The 17,557-nt window shown below is 31.5% G+C and overlaps 1 protein-coding gene across 1 annotated transcript in view; it reads right to left on the bottom strand.

Moving 5' to 3' along the window:
- Positions 1-1,123: 1,123 nt before the first annotated feature.
- Invadolysin (leishmanolysin-like peptidase, invadolysin) overlaps positions 1,124-17,557 on the bottom strand; it is a 294,990-nt gene continuing 278,556 nt past the window's right edge. The window contains exons 6-15 of the mRNA XM_085489267.1: positions 11,591-11,702; positions 9,901-10,082; positions 8,453-8,656; positions 5,144-5,369; positions 4,767-4,960; positions 4,561-4,693; positions 4,204-4,363; positions 3,946-4,112; positions 3,583-3,702; positions 1,124-3,425 (exon numbers count right to left, since the gene is read on the bottom strand). Coding sequence (XP_085345393.1) covers positions 3,267-3,425; positions 3,583-3,702; positions 3,946-4,112; positions 4,204-4,363; positions 4,561-4,693; positions 4,767-4,960; positions 5,144-5,369; positions 8,453-8,656; positions 9,901-10,082; positions 11,591-11,702 — 1,657 coding nt within the window. The 3' untranslated portion in view covers positions 1,124-3,266. The remainder of the gene's footprint in view (positions 3,426-3,582; positions 3,703-3,945; positions 4,113-4,203; positions 4,364-4,560; positions 4,694-4,766; positions 4,961-5,143; positions 5,370-8,452; positions 8,657-9,900; positions 10,083-11,590; positions 11,703-17,557) is intronic.

Raw genomic sequence — 17,557 nt, 5'->3', positions numbered from 1 at the left:
TGTAACAAAAATAATTGCAAATAATTTTTAAGATTAAAATGAAATTAAAAATATATTTTTTTCTGATACATTAAATTGAAAATATATTTTTTAATGATACGTATATTATTTATTAGAAAACAATATCTCTGAAACTTATAATTATCTATTAATGTATATACTTCTATCTTCGCAAAATATTATTTAATAATTTATTAGAAATATAATATGCATATTTTTTTTATAAAATAATAACACTCATTTATTCATCATATATATTGTGCTCAAGCTTGTATATTTTAACTGAAAATAAAATAACTAAAATTATATGCGCGATTTTCCTGTACTGCACAACAGTATAATTATATAATGTAGCACTTTTATAAGTCCAAATTTTTAAAATCTTAATCTATATTTTTTAAATATTTGTTATAACGAAGTGTAATGCAAATTACAAGCAAATTATCAATTGAAACACATATTCTAATAACTTTATACAAGTTTCTAATCATGCTCATAAAAATTTCACAGAATAACAACTTAGAATTTTGAATACGATCTATGATACACGTATTTAAATAGCCGCACACATTTCTACACGCATATATGTCTTTGATAAAGTTATAAATGAGCTTTATAGCATTATATTCAAACATATTTGACTTCTAATATTTATTTTCTGATATCTAACGCGTCCAGTATTAATATTCAGCAAATGGCGCGTGTTAACAAATCAAAAATCCATTTTAATGTCGAGTAACGACATCGCAGGAATCCACGAGAAATGTTCTCGAATATACATTTCAGTATTTAGTACAATACTGTGATCTTCAAGTTCTTTACTCTTTACAAAGTACGCAGTATTAAATATTAATTATCTCTGTACAAAATTAGATTAAATGTTTGCATATTTAATTACACTAAAATCTTTGAAATATATCAAAATTGGAATATATATATATTATACGAATGAAATTAATGTGTATTGCGTCTTACATGATCGATAAATATATATGTCTTTAAAATGTCTTACTTTGATATCAAAATTGCTATTTTCGTGCAAATAATAGATAGAGAATCATAAATATTGCTATTTCCAGTTATCTTAAAAATAATGAATATAAAGAGTAAAATAATGTGAAGATTGTTCGTATTAAAGATTTATTCGATTATAATTAATTTACAAACTTTAGTATGTACAATTCATGTACTCCTACATTTGCTTTTTTCTTAGTACGATAGTATTTGAACAGTGATATTTTATTTAGGATTAATCTGCACACATTGTTGCGCCAATTTATCCATATCTTTATTAAAACATTCAAAAAATCGTGAACAACGTACATTTTTAAAAAATAGCATTAAATAACACTCATAAACATTAATTAAATCTTTGCAGTGAAAATAGCTTTTTGTGAAAATTATATATTAAGACGACGCATAAGTTTAAAATAATAAAAAACTAGAAAAGTTCCATTTTTTATAACATACAGATAATCGAAATGCAATATATATTTATTGTATTAATATTTAAATAAGATTTATTAAGACATATATATAATTGAATATAGAATTTTAATATTATGCTATGCAAAAGCTACTGTCGCTGTTTTGTTGCAGTATTATAGACTTCGTATTTTTCAAACTATATATATATACAAAGATTTTTTTTCTACACCACATACATTCGCAATATTCATTCAGTTTCACAACAATCAATAATTCTTGATAAACTGACTTGTCGGACACGCTTTTGAATCGCTTCAGGGTTTACATACTTATTCATATATTGTTCGATATGACTTTCGTATTTTCATACGAACTTCTTTACACATATGTCGCTAGAAATGTCACAGATTTATTAATAATACACAGACTGTGTGTGCCAAAGGTACTAGCTGTCATATTATATTCTTAATGGAATGTAAAATTTACATTCTTTTAATGTTGGACTCAAAATTTAATTATTTATTAAGCTTAATTTAATTTATTATTGAATATTATTCCCAGAGACAATTGTGAAAAAAACTGACTCTACTTTGCTGACAAAATTAGATCAATAATGTTTCATAAATTATGGACTATAAGTGGCAATATATGTATTTAGTATATATATACAAATAAGATATTTTATAATTAAAAATAAAAATCCATATCGATATCTTCAATAGTTTCTTAAAAAATATGTGTTTAACTGCTATTTGTCAGCAATGTATAGTGCAGTTTCTCAGTTAAACTTATTTTACAACAAATTCAATTTCATTTATAAAATCTCAACATTAGGAAAATTATTCTTTATATCGGCAGCGCTTGCAGTCCGTGTATATTTATATCAGTCAAATAATGTTAGCAATTATCTATCGATTACGACAATTCATCTTAAATTGAGCATTAAGCGAGATTATCTATTTTAAACAATGTGTTTCCATTCAAAATAATAATCAAAACATATTACGTGCTAAGAATTAATCATATGTAGTATATGGAATGTATAATAAAATTAGCACAAGTCGGCTATAAATAATCGAAAAAAACGTATATGATATGAGATTAACACTAAAAATGCTTCGTCATATTATCACTACAAATAGTTAAATCTAAACACAGTATATATGCGTACCTATCGTTCGCATAGCACACCTGAAGCCTGATAATTTCTTTATCCTTTGGCTAAAATTTATCGTTTTTTCATACAGATAACGAGTTTAATTACGATTGTCACCTCGATCAATATCCATTACGTTTTTACGACACAACAATAAAAACTTGAACAGATATTTTATAAATATAAATTTAAAGTGTAAGACAGGCAATAAGAGCCAAATCGCGGATGACAGTGCGTTATCCCAACGAAACTAAAATTTTTTTCCGTTAGAATTATTATAAATACCTGTGCACAAGGCACCAAATTTTACTTGGTCACGGCCAAGATTTAAAATTGGAATAATCTCTACAAGAGATTTAATTCCATACATCCTCTCTTCGCCCCTAAGGAAATAAATGCGAGAGAAAAATATAGATCCGAAAGTCGCTGAATCGGGAATCGAACCCGAGACCTTTCGACTGCTCTTTTAACTGAGCTATTCAGATCCTTTCGATTCTATACTTTTCTCTGCTATATTTATATATAATAATGTTGATATTTTATATATATGTATTGAGAAATAAAATATTTTCAGACCGGACTAACAATATCACTGCCGAAATATGATACACAGTTCATTAGATGATATTTATGGATCTAGATTCGGTATTGCTAAAACAAATTAACTAAAGCGAACGACGTATCATCTAACGACGAAAGATAACATTGCAATAATAAATGTTGGTACGCTCAGGCCAAAACTATTTGCGGACGCACAGTGGAGATAGTCTTTGTGATAATACGTGGAAGGTGGATGTTCATCCCCTGGTTTGCACCATTCGCCTCGTGCTTTAAATTCGGCCTTAAAAAATAAAATAAGTTTGATTATTAAATATCGTATTATTGTTCATTAAATATTGTTTTATCGCGTTACACATCCATACTTATAAAATAAGTATGAATGTGTAACGCGTAGTAAGTTATAAATAAATATATGTATATTTATATAATATTCATACTTGACAAATATCACGACAAGGTGGACAGATTAAAGCCCCTTTGTGCAGCCAACCGTTCTGCATAATTCTTATAATAATTTCCTGTCCAGCATGAAAGCAAGTGTAAGTATAATTGCCGACCTGAAAAGAGACACAATTTTCTCCTCATTTGTTCGTCACATCGCATTCATTAATTTAATATACTTATACGATAGTCTTTTTATATAATCAGATAAGAAATATATTTTTATCGGCTCTCAATATTAATAATAATAATATAAATATGTTATTTAAAATCGGCCGATAGAGCACAAGCGCGAAAAATTAATTCTTTTTATATAAGCATTTATATTTTTCGTTATGTCCATATCGTAAGGAACTCACCATAATGTGCAGTCTGCCGACCTCGCATTTATACAAATAACAACCGGAGCCCCAATGCTGCCATTGTCGCGCTTGTTTGCAAGTTCTTTCCTCCCACATGTCATTAGTGTGGTCGAAGCATCTCGAATGAGGTCCATACTTCTCTAATGCGAAATTCTTGTTCGGATCTAAAAGAAGGATGTATTTCGAAAGAAATATGTGCATTTCTTTTCAGTGCGCAAAATGTGTGAGTATGTGTGTGCGCGCGTCTTGACTTACGCGGATTATTCTCCTCGTAGAGACAGTGAGAACCCCTGACTACTATATTCATTGCTCTCCACATGAATTCCTGTATGTAAGGACAATAATCCGCCAGAGATACCGAACCGCCGTAGTATTGTTCCTCTCCCGATGGTACGTGAGGTATTGAATCGTAGTTCTGCAATAGAAGAAGTCGTCAATCCAGATTCTTCACATACCACAAATATTCTCATATACGATCGATGTAGTCATCGTTTACGTAGTTTATTTTGCTTTCTCTCTCTCATTCTCTTTTATTTATTTTTAAATATATTTCAATAAATCATTATACATATATACTTTTTCCTCTTAATTCTTATTAATAAATATTTTTACCTGGTATTTCTTGGGCAGCGGTTGCGAATGTTTTACTAGATTACACAAGGCCACTGAACTTCGATCGTCCGTACATTCGGTTTGCAACGGATCCTGTTTCACCTTGTTGCAAAAAGGATGTATCGATTTTCCCCTGAAGCATTAAAATATATTCTCGCATGGCCATTCCAATACGGTTCTCTTTTCTGAAATCTTAAAATACATACGATAGCGGGGATGATTTGGAGGATATCCATTCCTTACAGGATTTCATAGCAAAGCTGCATCCTAGATTTTTCCCCCATCCTAGCTCTTGCGCCATTGAATAGTTGGCACTGTACCAGCCGGTATCTTCCATGAGAGCGAGTGTTATTCTCGAGTAAACTGGATTTTGCGTATGTGTACCCGTCATCGCTTCGTTCTGAATAAACGGAAAAATCAATTTTTAGAATAGCAACCGTTGTTTTTTTTTTTTTTTCAATTGAAATATTCAAGTGCAATCTATAAGATACATAGATTCGCGAAAATTAAAACTTTTTCGAATTATTGCATCGTAGACGCGAAGAACAATAGTTAAATCGGGAATTATCCGGGCGTTACGCACCTCGAACACACGCTTCTCCCAATGCGTGAGAGCCGTGCCGTCCTCACCCTGATCCTCCAATTCCGCGCCCTCAAGTTCCGGGCAATTGAAGTGAGCTTGAACCTCAGCGCGGACACGAGGCGTGACTATCATTTGCATGGTCCTCTCCACGTTACCGCCGTGCACTTGCCAGCGGGGCCTGACCACAGTTTTGATCGTGTTCTCGCTCCATTGGTGCGTTTGCAACCTACCCCGAAACGAGAATCGAACATTATTAGCATATGCTGATTCGAAAGCTGCCGTTGTCATCCGATGTAATAATTTTACCGCTGTGATATCATCGCTGCGGATTATATTCGCGAATGCTCTAAACTTGATTTGAATTTCGAATGAAACTAACATATTCCACTGGAAAATAAATAATTGAGAAACAATAATTGAAACCAAATAATTGATTCCTCGCTTCGTATCGACAATCTACCATCTATACCGCAAAATGGAAAATCAATACATTAATCTGTACGTATTTCGAATCACATCGAAATGTTTGATTATTTATTCTGTTTCTTTTTTTCGTTTGTTTTCTCTTTGTGACTTTTTTTCTAGATATACGTTGTATGTTTCCTATATATACACGCTTTTTTCTCGATTTATATTAGACTCCATTAAAATTACAGAAATTTTTTTATAACATATTTATTATATGTCAAGCGTTGAATATCTTCGTGACTTCGCAATGTCGGGCAGATAAATATAATTGTACTTCAATCTCATCCTTTCTCCCTCATGTGCTCTCTCTCTCTCTCTCTCTCTCTCTCTCTCTCTTTCTCTCTGTCTATCTTTCATATAAAATGATTGATGCGATACGTCGGCGAAACGCTGTTTTCGACAGCGAGCGGCCCCTTCTATATCCTATTTCGACATGACGGATGAATTCGCGAATGGCCATTTTGCCAGGAACGAGCATGAGGTGAAAAATATTATTACGCTTGAGCATCAGCGCAAAATTGCTCGTCAACGTATCTCATATGCATAAATTGTTAGAAATAGTGCAGAAATAGTATATAACATGATAGATCGCGAGTATAGAAATCGAATGTAACTTAGCTTAAAAAAAAATTATTTCAATTTTATATTAAAACGCACAACCCCAAGGAGAGATTAAATCCATGTAAAACTCCTCTGCGCACGTAAAAACGCTTTCGAATCTCATTGAAATACTTTCAAAGAATTATTTCGCAGCAAAATACATGAGTTTTGAAAATATTTCACCGCTTGAAATATTGTTACATTTCTTATCTATTTGCAATTGCAATTTAAAACAGTGGTACAATTAAATTATCAAATTCGCATGTTTGAACAATGCGAATAATTTGCATTTAAAATAGGTAATTAAAACGAATAAAGAAAAACTAATATAGATGTGAAATTAATTAATGGAAAAAATTTAATCAGCATTATTGATCATTTACTAAACAAAAATAATTATAGGAATATTTTTATATTATATATACAAGAATATTTTTATGAAAAGCAAACAATTTTGAAGCTAATTGAAAAGCTAATGGCATAGTAGATATTTTAATTATTTATTCTAAAAGCAAAAGTGGCTCATTATTTTCTAAACAATTACTTAGTATAATACCATCGTATTACAAAATATAAATTTTATTGAAATTTAAGATTATAATGATCTCCCTACTCTCTCTCTCTCTCTCTCTTTCTCTTTCTATCTTCGCATGTGTTGCCGCGGATTAGCGTAAACCTTAAACGTAAGAGGATCCCCGTAGAGATATTCAGACGCGGTAGGGTGAGAATGCTCGCGTTCACGAGCAGATGGATGGCAGGAAATGCAAGGAAACGCTGGAATTTGTAACGGAGAACGTGCAGATTGCGAAGCCGAGCGAAAACGGACGGAAAGGACGACTAGAACTAAAACGAGGAGTAGCGAAGAGCGACGAGAGGTAAGAGGGTAAGAGAATTTCTAGTGAGATAGACGAAAGAGGAGGAGGCAAGAAAATTAAAAGGACAAGCGGCTGCGAGAAAGAGGGAACGAGCAGCAACTATCTCCGACGAAAATCTCTCTGTCTCTCAATTTGAGTTCTGGGACGTCGTCGAGAAAGAATCAGAACTCCTCGGTAAAAAGTTATCGAGAGTTTAAGAAGTTCTGCATACATTACTGAGTGGCTTCATAATTCTCTAACGTTATGCAATGCGATGAGTGATGTTCTATCAGAGAAAGAGCGGGAGGAGAGACAGAATTTTTATTTCTGTCATCATTCGAAATGCAAATCAACGCGAAAATTCATGAGATCTGGAAAAAAAACAGTCACTTGGAGAAACGTATTGAGAACATACTGGAAAATTATACGCCGGAACGAGCTTTAAGACAAAGCGGAAAACGCCACCGTCATTCCCGAAATCTATTATAACTCGAAACGCCATGGATATATATTGTTGGAATTTCGCAATTTGAAGTGAAAAGATGTCGATTTTCACCACTTGGTAAAGAGACTGGCGAGCAAGATAGCGAATAGGAAACAGAATGAAGCAACAATGATAAAGAACAGAAGAAGTAACTGCGAGAGGTAACGGATACGAAACGGGAAAACAGAAGGAAGGGCACGCGAAGAAAGATTGTGCGGAGAAGAACTTGCATCTGCCAACGCCGGAAGCCAGTTCGTTACGACCCGTCGACTTGGATAGAACAGAATACCAGGAATTTTCCAATTTTAAAGGCAGATACACCATCAGACAGCCGATAAGAGGAGTCGAGAAAAAAAAGCCAACACAGTCGAATAATAAATTGACAAAGAAAACAAGATATCCGTTTCTGTCAAGTATACGAAAGCATTGTATATGTGATAATAATATCAGCAAAATTAAATCTAAATTATCTGACTGAAAACTATACTACGGAAAATGATATAAAAATAATCATATTACAAATTAAATTAAGAGAGTTTGATCGATGATATATCATAATATATATCATCTCGTATAATGAATAATATCTGTGCAATATTTTAATTTTGAAAAATCCTTAATGGTAACTTTATGCTAACGGTTTAAGCTTTATCTATCGGTAGAAATCTACATAAAAGGAATCGATCGCAAATCGTGCGATATTTGGTATTCTAACTAAAGTATCAGACATTTCTTGAATACGTAACTGTATCGTATTTGCAACCGAATTTAAAATATAATCTCCGTGGTCGATAAACTCTTAATTTTTGTATGTGCTAATAATTTAATGCCTAGAAAATTAATTTCGTTCTTTCGCGGGCGAAGAAAGGAACTTTAACATAAGATGTAGAAGGTAAAACGTACTTTTCATTAAGGGGTGGTTTTCCGGTATCGCTTCTTCTGGTCGTCCTGGGCTCGCCATTCTCGTCCCTGTAGAAAGCGTATAAGCTCACAGAAAATCCTAAAGCGTGCAGGATTTCGTGTTTAACAGTGCTGAGCAACGTTTCCAACTCCTGCGGTTTCGTGCTGATGCTTCCTGGGCAGAGGTTGGCATGGCCAGCTATCGGCCTGGAAGCAATTTGGTTCACTTTAGCAGCTGTGAAATCTCCTTTCGTCTTTATTTTAATTACAGCATCCCAAACTTGTGGATTGTTATTTCCTCGCGCAAAATATCTACTCAAAAACTCGTCAAGATATTTACAAAAATATATACATGTACATATATGATATCCTCGTATTGTAAATGAAAACGTGTGCAAAATTTATTATAATTATCATGATAGATATACTTTAATCGATTAAAGACTGTATAAAATGACATACGCGCGAACATTATGTAAAATACATATATTTTTTACACTCAAATATTTCAAGAATTTTCCCATAAGCATGCGGCAACCCGACGCACGAATATCGTCGATCTATCACGATCAGACGTCGTGCGAATAATAAAATTCGCGCAACGCCATTTACATCGACCGTGGTACGACGTGCACGACGTATGTACCTGACAGACAAATTTAATCTACTCAATATGCGTTCACGTTTCGGCAGATTCATAAAGTTAGACATCAAATCACACACAACGTCGAGCGTTGCTTTTGCAATTTTCGATTACGAATTTGGTTCTATCAAATATTTTCTAAATCACGAACTATTTTTTCCACGCGTATTTAAAATAATCAATAATTTTAACAATAAAAGCTATTTACTCATAAATAAATTATTTATTTAACACAATGGTTAATACAATTAAGAACAGTTATTTAGCAACAAATTATAGCAATTCGAAATAAAAAGAGACTCGGCAATTCCACATTTAACGATTATTTGTTGTATAAATAAAATAAAATATTTCTTTTTAATTAAAGTCATTAATATGAATGTTCGCCATTGTTGAATCGCTTGCACAAACAATTTCTCTTATAAATCCTGTCAAATATTTAATCCGACGTCCTCATGAAATATATTCATACCAGATGTTGTTTGCCTTCGTTCTATCCTTCTGTTCATACAAACGGAAATTGTGCATGTTTCAATCATGTGACAGACACTTATTCAATATATTATTAATTATTATGTTCTCTCAAATGTCATAGTATCGCGAAAAGTGAAATTACGCATTTCATGTGTCTCTATTATATAGATAACGATACTAATATGTATTTTTTATTTTATACGCTAAAAATTCTCATAATTTAAAAAAATCTCTTTATACTTTTGTCAAATCTGAATCTTGACATAAGTAAAACTTAGTTAAATCTATTATAGATATTATTCTTATTAAATATTATTTTCACCGAATAACTTACCGGTCTAAAGCAGCTTCCTGTTGACAATGAGCAGCATAGGCTACTGTTAAACCCTTATGACATCTCTCAGTCTGCATAGCAGACACATAGAAGACAAAATCGGCACCGTCGATTCCTGGACCTGCTTTACTGCCCTCAGCAATTCCACAATTGTGTCCTGTCGCGTTGCAAGTTCTGCAGACCTGTATACACGTGCATATTCAAGAATATACATACATAGCAAGTTATTTGAGAGAACGTTATTAATGCTTTAAGAAGATTGAATTTAATTTCGGAATAATTATCAATTGAAGAAAAAAAAAGAGAAAAATATCCTTTGCGTCTTTTGACATCAAGAATTTTATAATAAAATGACACAGAAACATAAAACGACAGAGACAGTCGTGTTCATCGCATAATGTCAGACGCAAAGTATTGTAAAGGAGATTGTAGCCTGTAAACTACGAAGTATCCGGAAACATTAATGTTGATGAACAGGAGTGGAGAATCGCATTACTGTCAAGACACCTTTGGCAAGAAGGTAAATAATTTTACGCCATCAGCGAATACTGTCAACGACAAGGACGATGATGCGTCCTTCGTTCTAATAAGTTATCCGACACCAATTCGCCTCTCAGGACTACTCATCAATTAGCGCCTCTCGTTTCCAGGCTGCTATCGTTAAAGTACATCCCTTCAGTACAAGCCTCGGTAATCGATCAAGATGAAGCATCAATGAAATATCGAGCCTCTTATTTCGATGGATATACGCGTTCTATGTGAAAATGTAGAGATCGTGCCATCTGTCACGATCACAGGCTATCATCTCTCATGAGCGAAAAACTCTCCGAATTAAATTATATTTTCATATATTATGAGCAATATTTATAAGTACATAATATTTGGTAGAAATGTGTATGAAATTACATATTAAAATATAGATTCAATCACACAAATAATTATAACTGTTAATATAAATTATTGTAAATAATTATAGTATTTGTGTTGATCATTAATTTTGATAATTGTAAACTTAATGAATCGAAGTATATTCTGGAGATAATATTAAAACTTTTAATGAATTTTAACAATATCAGATAACATTAATAATTCTAGACCAACATAAAACGCTTATATCGAAGAAATAAACATCTGTCTATATCCGATATCATAAATAATGTTTCATTTTTTAATATATCAGAATTTACTTAAGTAATACCAGTCATAATTTAGTTTAAAATTAAATTTAATCAGACAAAATATCAAAATTAAAAGTTTATTCATTTTAAATTAATTATATTTTTCAATAAAATTCTTTTAAATAAAATATATGTGACAGAGCTCATGTTTAACGCGCGAATGAGTTCTTGTTCCTTATAGAAAATAATTAAAGATTATAAATAGTAATAATAATTATTCGCAATATTTATTTTTCTCATAATTTATTAATTTTTATCGTAAAATTTTTATCGCCAAACTTTATAGGCTAAAATAAATGTTAAATTTTATAGTAATTAAAAAAGTATTCTCATAAAAAGGTATGAATTTCTAATCTTTAAACACCGTAATAAATAGAATCAAGCAAGCAATGTGAATTTTATATAGTTTGCCATTTGCACGAAATAGGCCACTCGATCTACTCCTTTGACTAGCTTCGATATTTATTGCACGGTTTAACTTGACTTAGACAACTTATCGGGTAATTACTTACGTCAAGATGGTCCTCCGGGACGACTACTTCGCCGCACATAGTAACAGGGCGACAAGTATCTATACAGTGTGTGTGGTGATCCTTAACGAAAACTTGACTACTCTCGCATTTCCTGCAAGCACGTCAAAATATAGATATAGAGCTCATGAGAATTTAGAATTGAGTGAAATATTGAATTTTTTATTAGCACATTGAAAATTACTTAATTGGAAATAAAGTTCATTAGAATTAAATTATAAAATGTGTTATACATTAAAAATAATTATTCAACATTATTTAATAGATTCATATAATTATAATATATATTAAATATGTATTTGCAAACTTATATAATATAAATATAAAGGTTTTAATATAAATTCTTACAGCAATGCTAAGTTTTAATTCAGCCATTCAGAAAAATCTTTCGTGTCGTCATTCACATAAATTTGTTCGTAAATTAACTCGTTTTAAAGAAGGAAATAGCTATCAAGTAAAAAGTGCGGGATTTTATTTTCTCATTTTATTGAACACGTTCTCTGCAAGAATGTGCGGAATTACTAGCCGTCACTTAAGTGAAAACATCTAAGAAACTCAGTTAAAATTACAGATACTAAAAAAAAAACGTAAAAGAGTTTCTTTGGATATGAAGAAATGTAAAATATTTACAAAGCATTATATGGAAGGATTTACTTAAAGAAAAACTAATGACAATATAATACTACTATAATTGTAGATGCTTCTATATATTAAACATTGCAATTTATCGGAACTGTATCTCTTATTGGTTTGAGATTACTAAGTTCTATATATAAATTAATCTCGAACTTATATATGGAGAAAATAGGCGAAAAAAATATAGGTCCGAAAAGTTGCTAAAGCGGGAACCTATATTTTTTTCGCCTATTTTCTCAATATATAAGTTCGAGATTAATTTATATATGGAACTTAATAATTTCAAACCAAGAGATACAGTTCTGAAGAATTAATTTTTCGCGTTTGGGCTCTCTATTGGCCGATTTAAAATATCATATATTATTCTTAAATTATGAGTTTAACAAGGCTCTATAATATTAAATATAAATCTAAAGTGTATAGACAGGCAATAAGAACCAAATCGCGGATGACAGTGCGTTATCCCAACGAAACTAAATTTTTTCGTTAGAATTAAATACCTGTGCACAAGGCACCAAATTTTACTTGATCACGGCCAAGACTTAAAATTGGAATAATCTCTAACATGAGATTTAATTCCATACATCCCCTCTTTCCCTCCTAAGGAAATAAATGCGATATTATTCTTAATATTGAGAGCCGATAAAAATATTTCTCATTTGATTGCAATTTACGTTATATCTAGTCGTGTTTTTTCTAATGCAAATTAATTATTTTTCAAACTTTATTTCTATAAATAGGTGATTTAATTATAATTTAATTATACTTCAGGAAGCATTTTCATATACATTCGTCAATAATAGTAGATTTTTTAAAATCATATTAAATCTTTTCTTTTTATGCCGTATAGCTAATAATACTTATCAATTTCTTACAATTATGGCAAAAATATCTGGAATCTCAGATTACGAATATTTAAATCTCAAGTTAATATCTTTTAATATAATTTAATATAAAATAATTTAATATAATAGTTAATATAATAGATTAAGATTTCAAATGGATTATTATATAACCGTGCTAAATTATTATATCAACGACATTGACGTGATATCGCAATGGAGTTGAATATAGACTACATCTCTGCTCTTTACATGGAGTGATCATCCGAAAGGCCATCTACGCACGCGTTTTTGAACAATGTTATCCACAAGAGGAAGTATAGCAGCGATGCTTCGTGACATCCCGATGGAACTAAAACTACCATCGCAGGACAACGATCTTCCATCGACACTGTGAACGATATCGACCGACTAGTATATACTTTTATAGAGTAAAAGTGGATACGACTATATCAGATACGATAGCGCTACCGGAAAGCAAGGATAAAGAAAGCTCCAGGGAGAGGTGAGCACTAAAGAGAAGGTGCACTTCGCTAAATAAACGTCGTGACACAAGCGTGTTTGACATCCCCGACGAAGATGTTTCCGCTTGATGTTGCACTGAAGTAGAAAAGAAAAATCGACACATTATCTAGTAGTGAGAATCTCCATGGAGAGAAATATTGATAAATTCCGAATTTGCAGAATATAAAAAAGATGATTCTATAACAAATTAATTTGCTGCAAGCTCAATTAAGAAAAGCATAATGCATCCTTTATCTAAGAGTAAACATTTTATAAAATGATACACAATATCAATTGAAAGATATTGTGTATTATTGTATCAAACTAAATGATTAAGATTCATCTGTTTTTATTGATATGTATTAATTGTATTTTGAAAATGTTATGCATATAATATCAAAATTCTAAAATTATCATTAATATTGTAGGAATTAAGAAGTTTTACCGTTAAAATAAAATAAGTATATCCTACCGACATGTTTATGTCTCGTCATGCGTGTTGTCGAGACAGGTTATTTGTCTAAATTTTATTATATCCCCTGTTATTTGAGCGTGTTGTGTTGTTCGTTGTCGAGACAATAGCCTTGTTATTGCGAGCGAAAATCAGCAGGTAACTGCTACGGCGACCTTCTCGAATAATCCGCGTATGTTAACCGAAAATAAAAGACTGTTGACGATTTCGGAGAGAAGGAAGGCAGAAGACCGTTTCCAGCAAAAGAGAAAAGACGTGTTCTTGCGTAGACAAGCCGCTCGAAAATCTCCTGGCGAATCACGCGAAATAAAGGAAACTGTATACGCGCATCTATACTTGTATAATTAAACTGCATTTGATTGAAGTTGAATATTCATATCCTTTATTTTTTATTTAAAATAAAATCCAAATCCGCGTTTAAACCGACAATATTAAATTTACTATAAACAATTATTATTTCAAGGAAAAATAAGGGAATTAATCGAGGTATTGTATATGTGTGCGTGTGTGTATGTGTATGGGAACGGACTGACTCATTTTCATAGAATAATATGCGAATAACGTCAACATTCAATATTATGCTACACTGATCATTGCAAATGGAATGAAAGACAGAGAATTAATTAATACCGCATCGATAATGAGAAAAAATTTTTATTGTTATCATAACGTAACGTAAATCATGTATGTTGCTATTGAACGCGTTGTATCCTTTCCGATAACACAGAAGAAAGAAATTAACTCTCTGGCAAACCGGTATGTCTCATGTGAATACCAAAAACTCGCCAAAAAACTCTAATCGTTCGTTAAATCTGGACTTCTCTTCGAGAAGTGTTTAAGTCGCTAATCGGATAACGTTCCGGTTGAGTTGATTTGCATAAGGTAAAGTAGTTTTCCATTCCGTCGAAAAATTTCAGATTCGAATCGCCAGGAACGAACATCTGCCTATTTGAGAGATTTTCATTTACAGAAAAGGTATTCCCGCTATTCTTATTTTGGACCGTAGTGAAAATATTTCTCACCACGCCCTAAAATCCGTTAAAATTACAATTGAATAAATCTTTCAATTCTTTCTTGGAATTTATAATTGTGATTTCACGTAATGACGAGTTAAAAATTGCAAGTTTCAAAATCGACCATAAGAGGAAACGCAGTTCGTAAATAGCGTAGCAGTTTCCGAGCAATTTATTATTCCGTTAAGAGTCTTCTCCGACTTCTTCTCTTGCCTTCTCCGTTCAAAATCTTCACAAGGAGGTGCGACTTAAACCGCTTTTCCGTTGCCGACGCGAGATACATTCTTGTCAAGATAGAATCTCGCAATTTCGGTGACTTCGCGAAGTCGGCTCAATATCTCGCTATCAGTTCTCCAAGAAAATTATGCGCATTTTCCTTTCTTTCTTTTCTTCCAGAGAGACAAAACAATTTTAAAAATCTGCTTACGCAAATATATATGTATAATATTAAGCCTATTTTTAGATTTTGAAATAGAAATAAAAGAATAAAGAGAGATAAAAAAAATAAAATAAAATTATATTTCACAAAAAGGAAGAAAGTTATATTTATTTAATTTTAATTGGATTTTAATAGAACTTTAATTTAATATATCTAATTATTATACATAGAATACTTTTAGAAATTAATCATAACAAGAAAAATAATGTACGATAAAATTTTTACTAAAAAACATTTAATTTCGAATTAATTGAAGAATATACAATATGTATAAAAATTTTTATAATTTTCGAATATATGTGTACATATATACATCTATTAGTCTGTATGGCTTAAATTAGCTACAACAAACAAATATGACTTGAAAAAAATATAAGCATTTAAAATTCAAAATATAAATCGATTATATAATAATGATTCTATTTCTCGAAAGCTGAATAAAGGACAATAAAAGACAAAACAAATCCATCTATTCTTCAATAATGACTATTTAGCGATTATCACATGAGACATGAGATCAGCACTATTTTTATTATTATTTTAAAATTATTTTAATTTTTCAAAAACCGTATTTATTATGTTCCCTCTCGTACTCGAGACTATAGCAATTTATTTCAGAATAATTGTCTCATATTTGCCCAATGTGCAAATTTAATCCAATGTGAGAGCACGGGCTTACAGAGTTAGCGCTTAATCCCATTGGGATGACGATTGATCCTACCAAAATGACGTTCGATCCTATCTAAATGCACACATATGTGCAAACAATGAATAAGCGAAAATCCTCTCTGTTACGGTAATCAGCAATACATTGTATTAATAAATGTATAAGTATATATACATGCATATATAAATCATATCATAATAATTTTATTATAAATCCAAAATATACTTTTTACTATAAAAAAATTTATAATGATATCATAAGAAATATATGAAATTTAAGAAAATTTTGACAGGTCAAACATTCTTTTTTAAAAATTAAAAATTTTTTACTTTACACATTTTATTAGTATGCTGAAACTTCTAACTTAATTAATGAATTAAAAACGACTATTATTCACATATTTTATCAGATTATAAAAATGTTTAATTATATACAAATATAATTCTGAATTAAAGTCGCAAAATTGTCCTCGATTTCTGCGTAATTTGTTTGATATTGGAAATTTTTGAAATTCAGAAATACTTTTTGGCAAGGAAGATGCTGATGGTGATTTCCAAAGAATTTTATCGTTCAGGTAACTTAAAGGAGTCCCGAGCACTTTGAAAGCGCCACTCCGCCGCATTTACGCGGGACACGTAATGTCAGGAGTACGGATTTGTTGCAGTGACACGCTTTCTGCATTACCAAGAGCTCGTTGGGTACAGGCACCAACTCAACATCCTTCGGTTTCTCCCAAAATCATATAACAGCTGGTGGAAACCGCATGATTCACAGTTATCACGCGTTATCAAGCAGAAAAATCGATTAAAAATTAATGTACTTTGAATATACATTAGAGCTGTTACTTTTACATACATATACATATACATACATATGTGTTAGACATTTTTTCCTTTCCTACGTTGAAGAATTTTCAACTGCATGTAACTTACATACCAAAGTGATTTCAAAATGATTCAAGAGAAATATTCATCTCTCGAAAGTAATATAAAAATTTCAAAAGTTTTATTGACACCGTTATACGATCGTAGAATTTCTCAGTATTTCAGTTATACTGTTCCTCACTTAGCGCTCGAGTCATCTTTGTAGCGAGCATACCAAGAGATAAAAGCAGAAGGCGTTTATATAGTTTATGTGCTTGCATATATGTAAAATTGTATATAAGGATATAACCGAGAATGCTCATTTTCCTTTGAAACCAGAAATCCGATATATTCGTTCTTTTCCTGCATTATTTTGGCCTCTTACATTCTCCTTGCTATAATAAGAAACGATAACGCAATTTTACAAATAGTGTATGTACATCCCGTCTCTTTTTCGTAGAAATTTAATGTATCTACATTTTTTGCTGAATTTGTATCGTTTTATAATAGCAT

This window comes from Nylanderia fulva, unplaced genomic scaffold, assembly GCF_048542155.1.
Source record: "Nylanderia fulva isolate GAGA-0341 unplaced genomic scaffold, ASM4854215v1 Scaffold8, whole genome shotgun sequence".
Lineage (NCBI taxonomy): Eukaryota > Metazoa > Arthropoda > Insecta > Hymenoptera > Formicidae > Nylanderia > Nylanderia fulva.
Note: the sequence above shows the minus strand (reverse complement) of the source record. Positions and strands in the feature narration are given on the sequence as shown.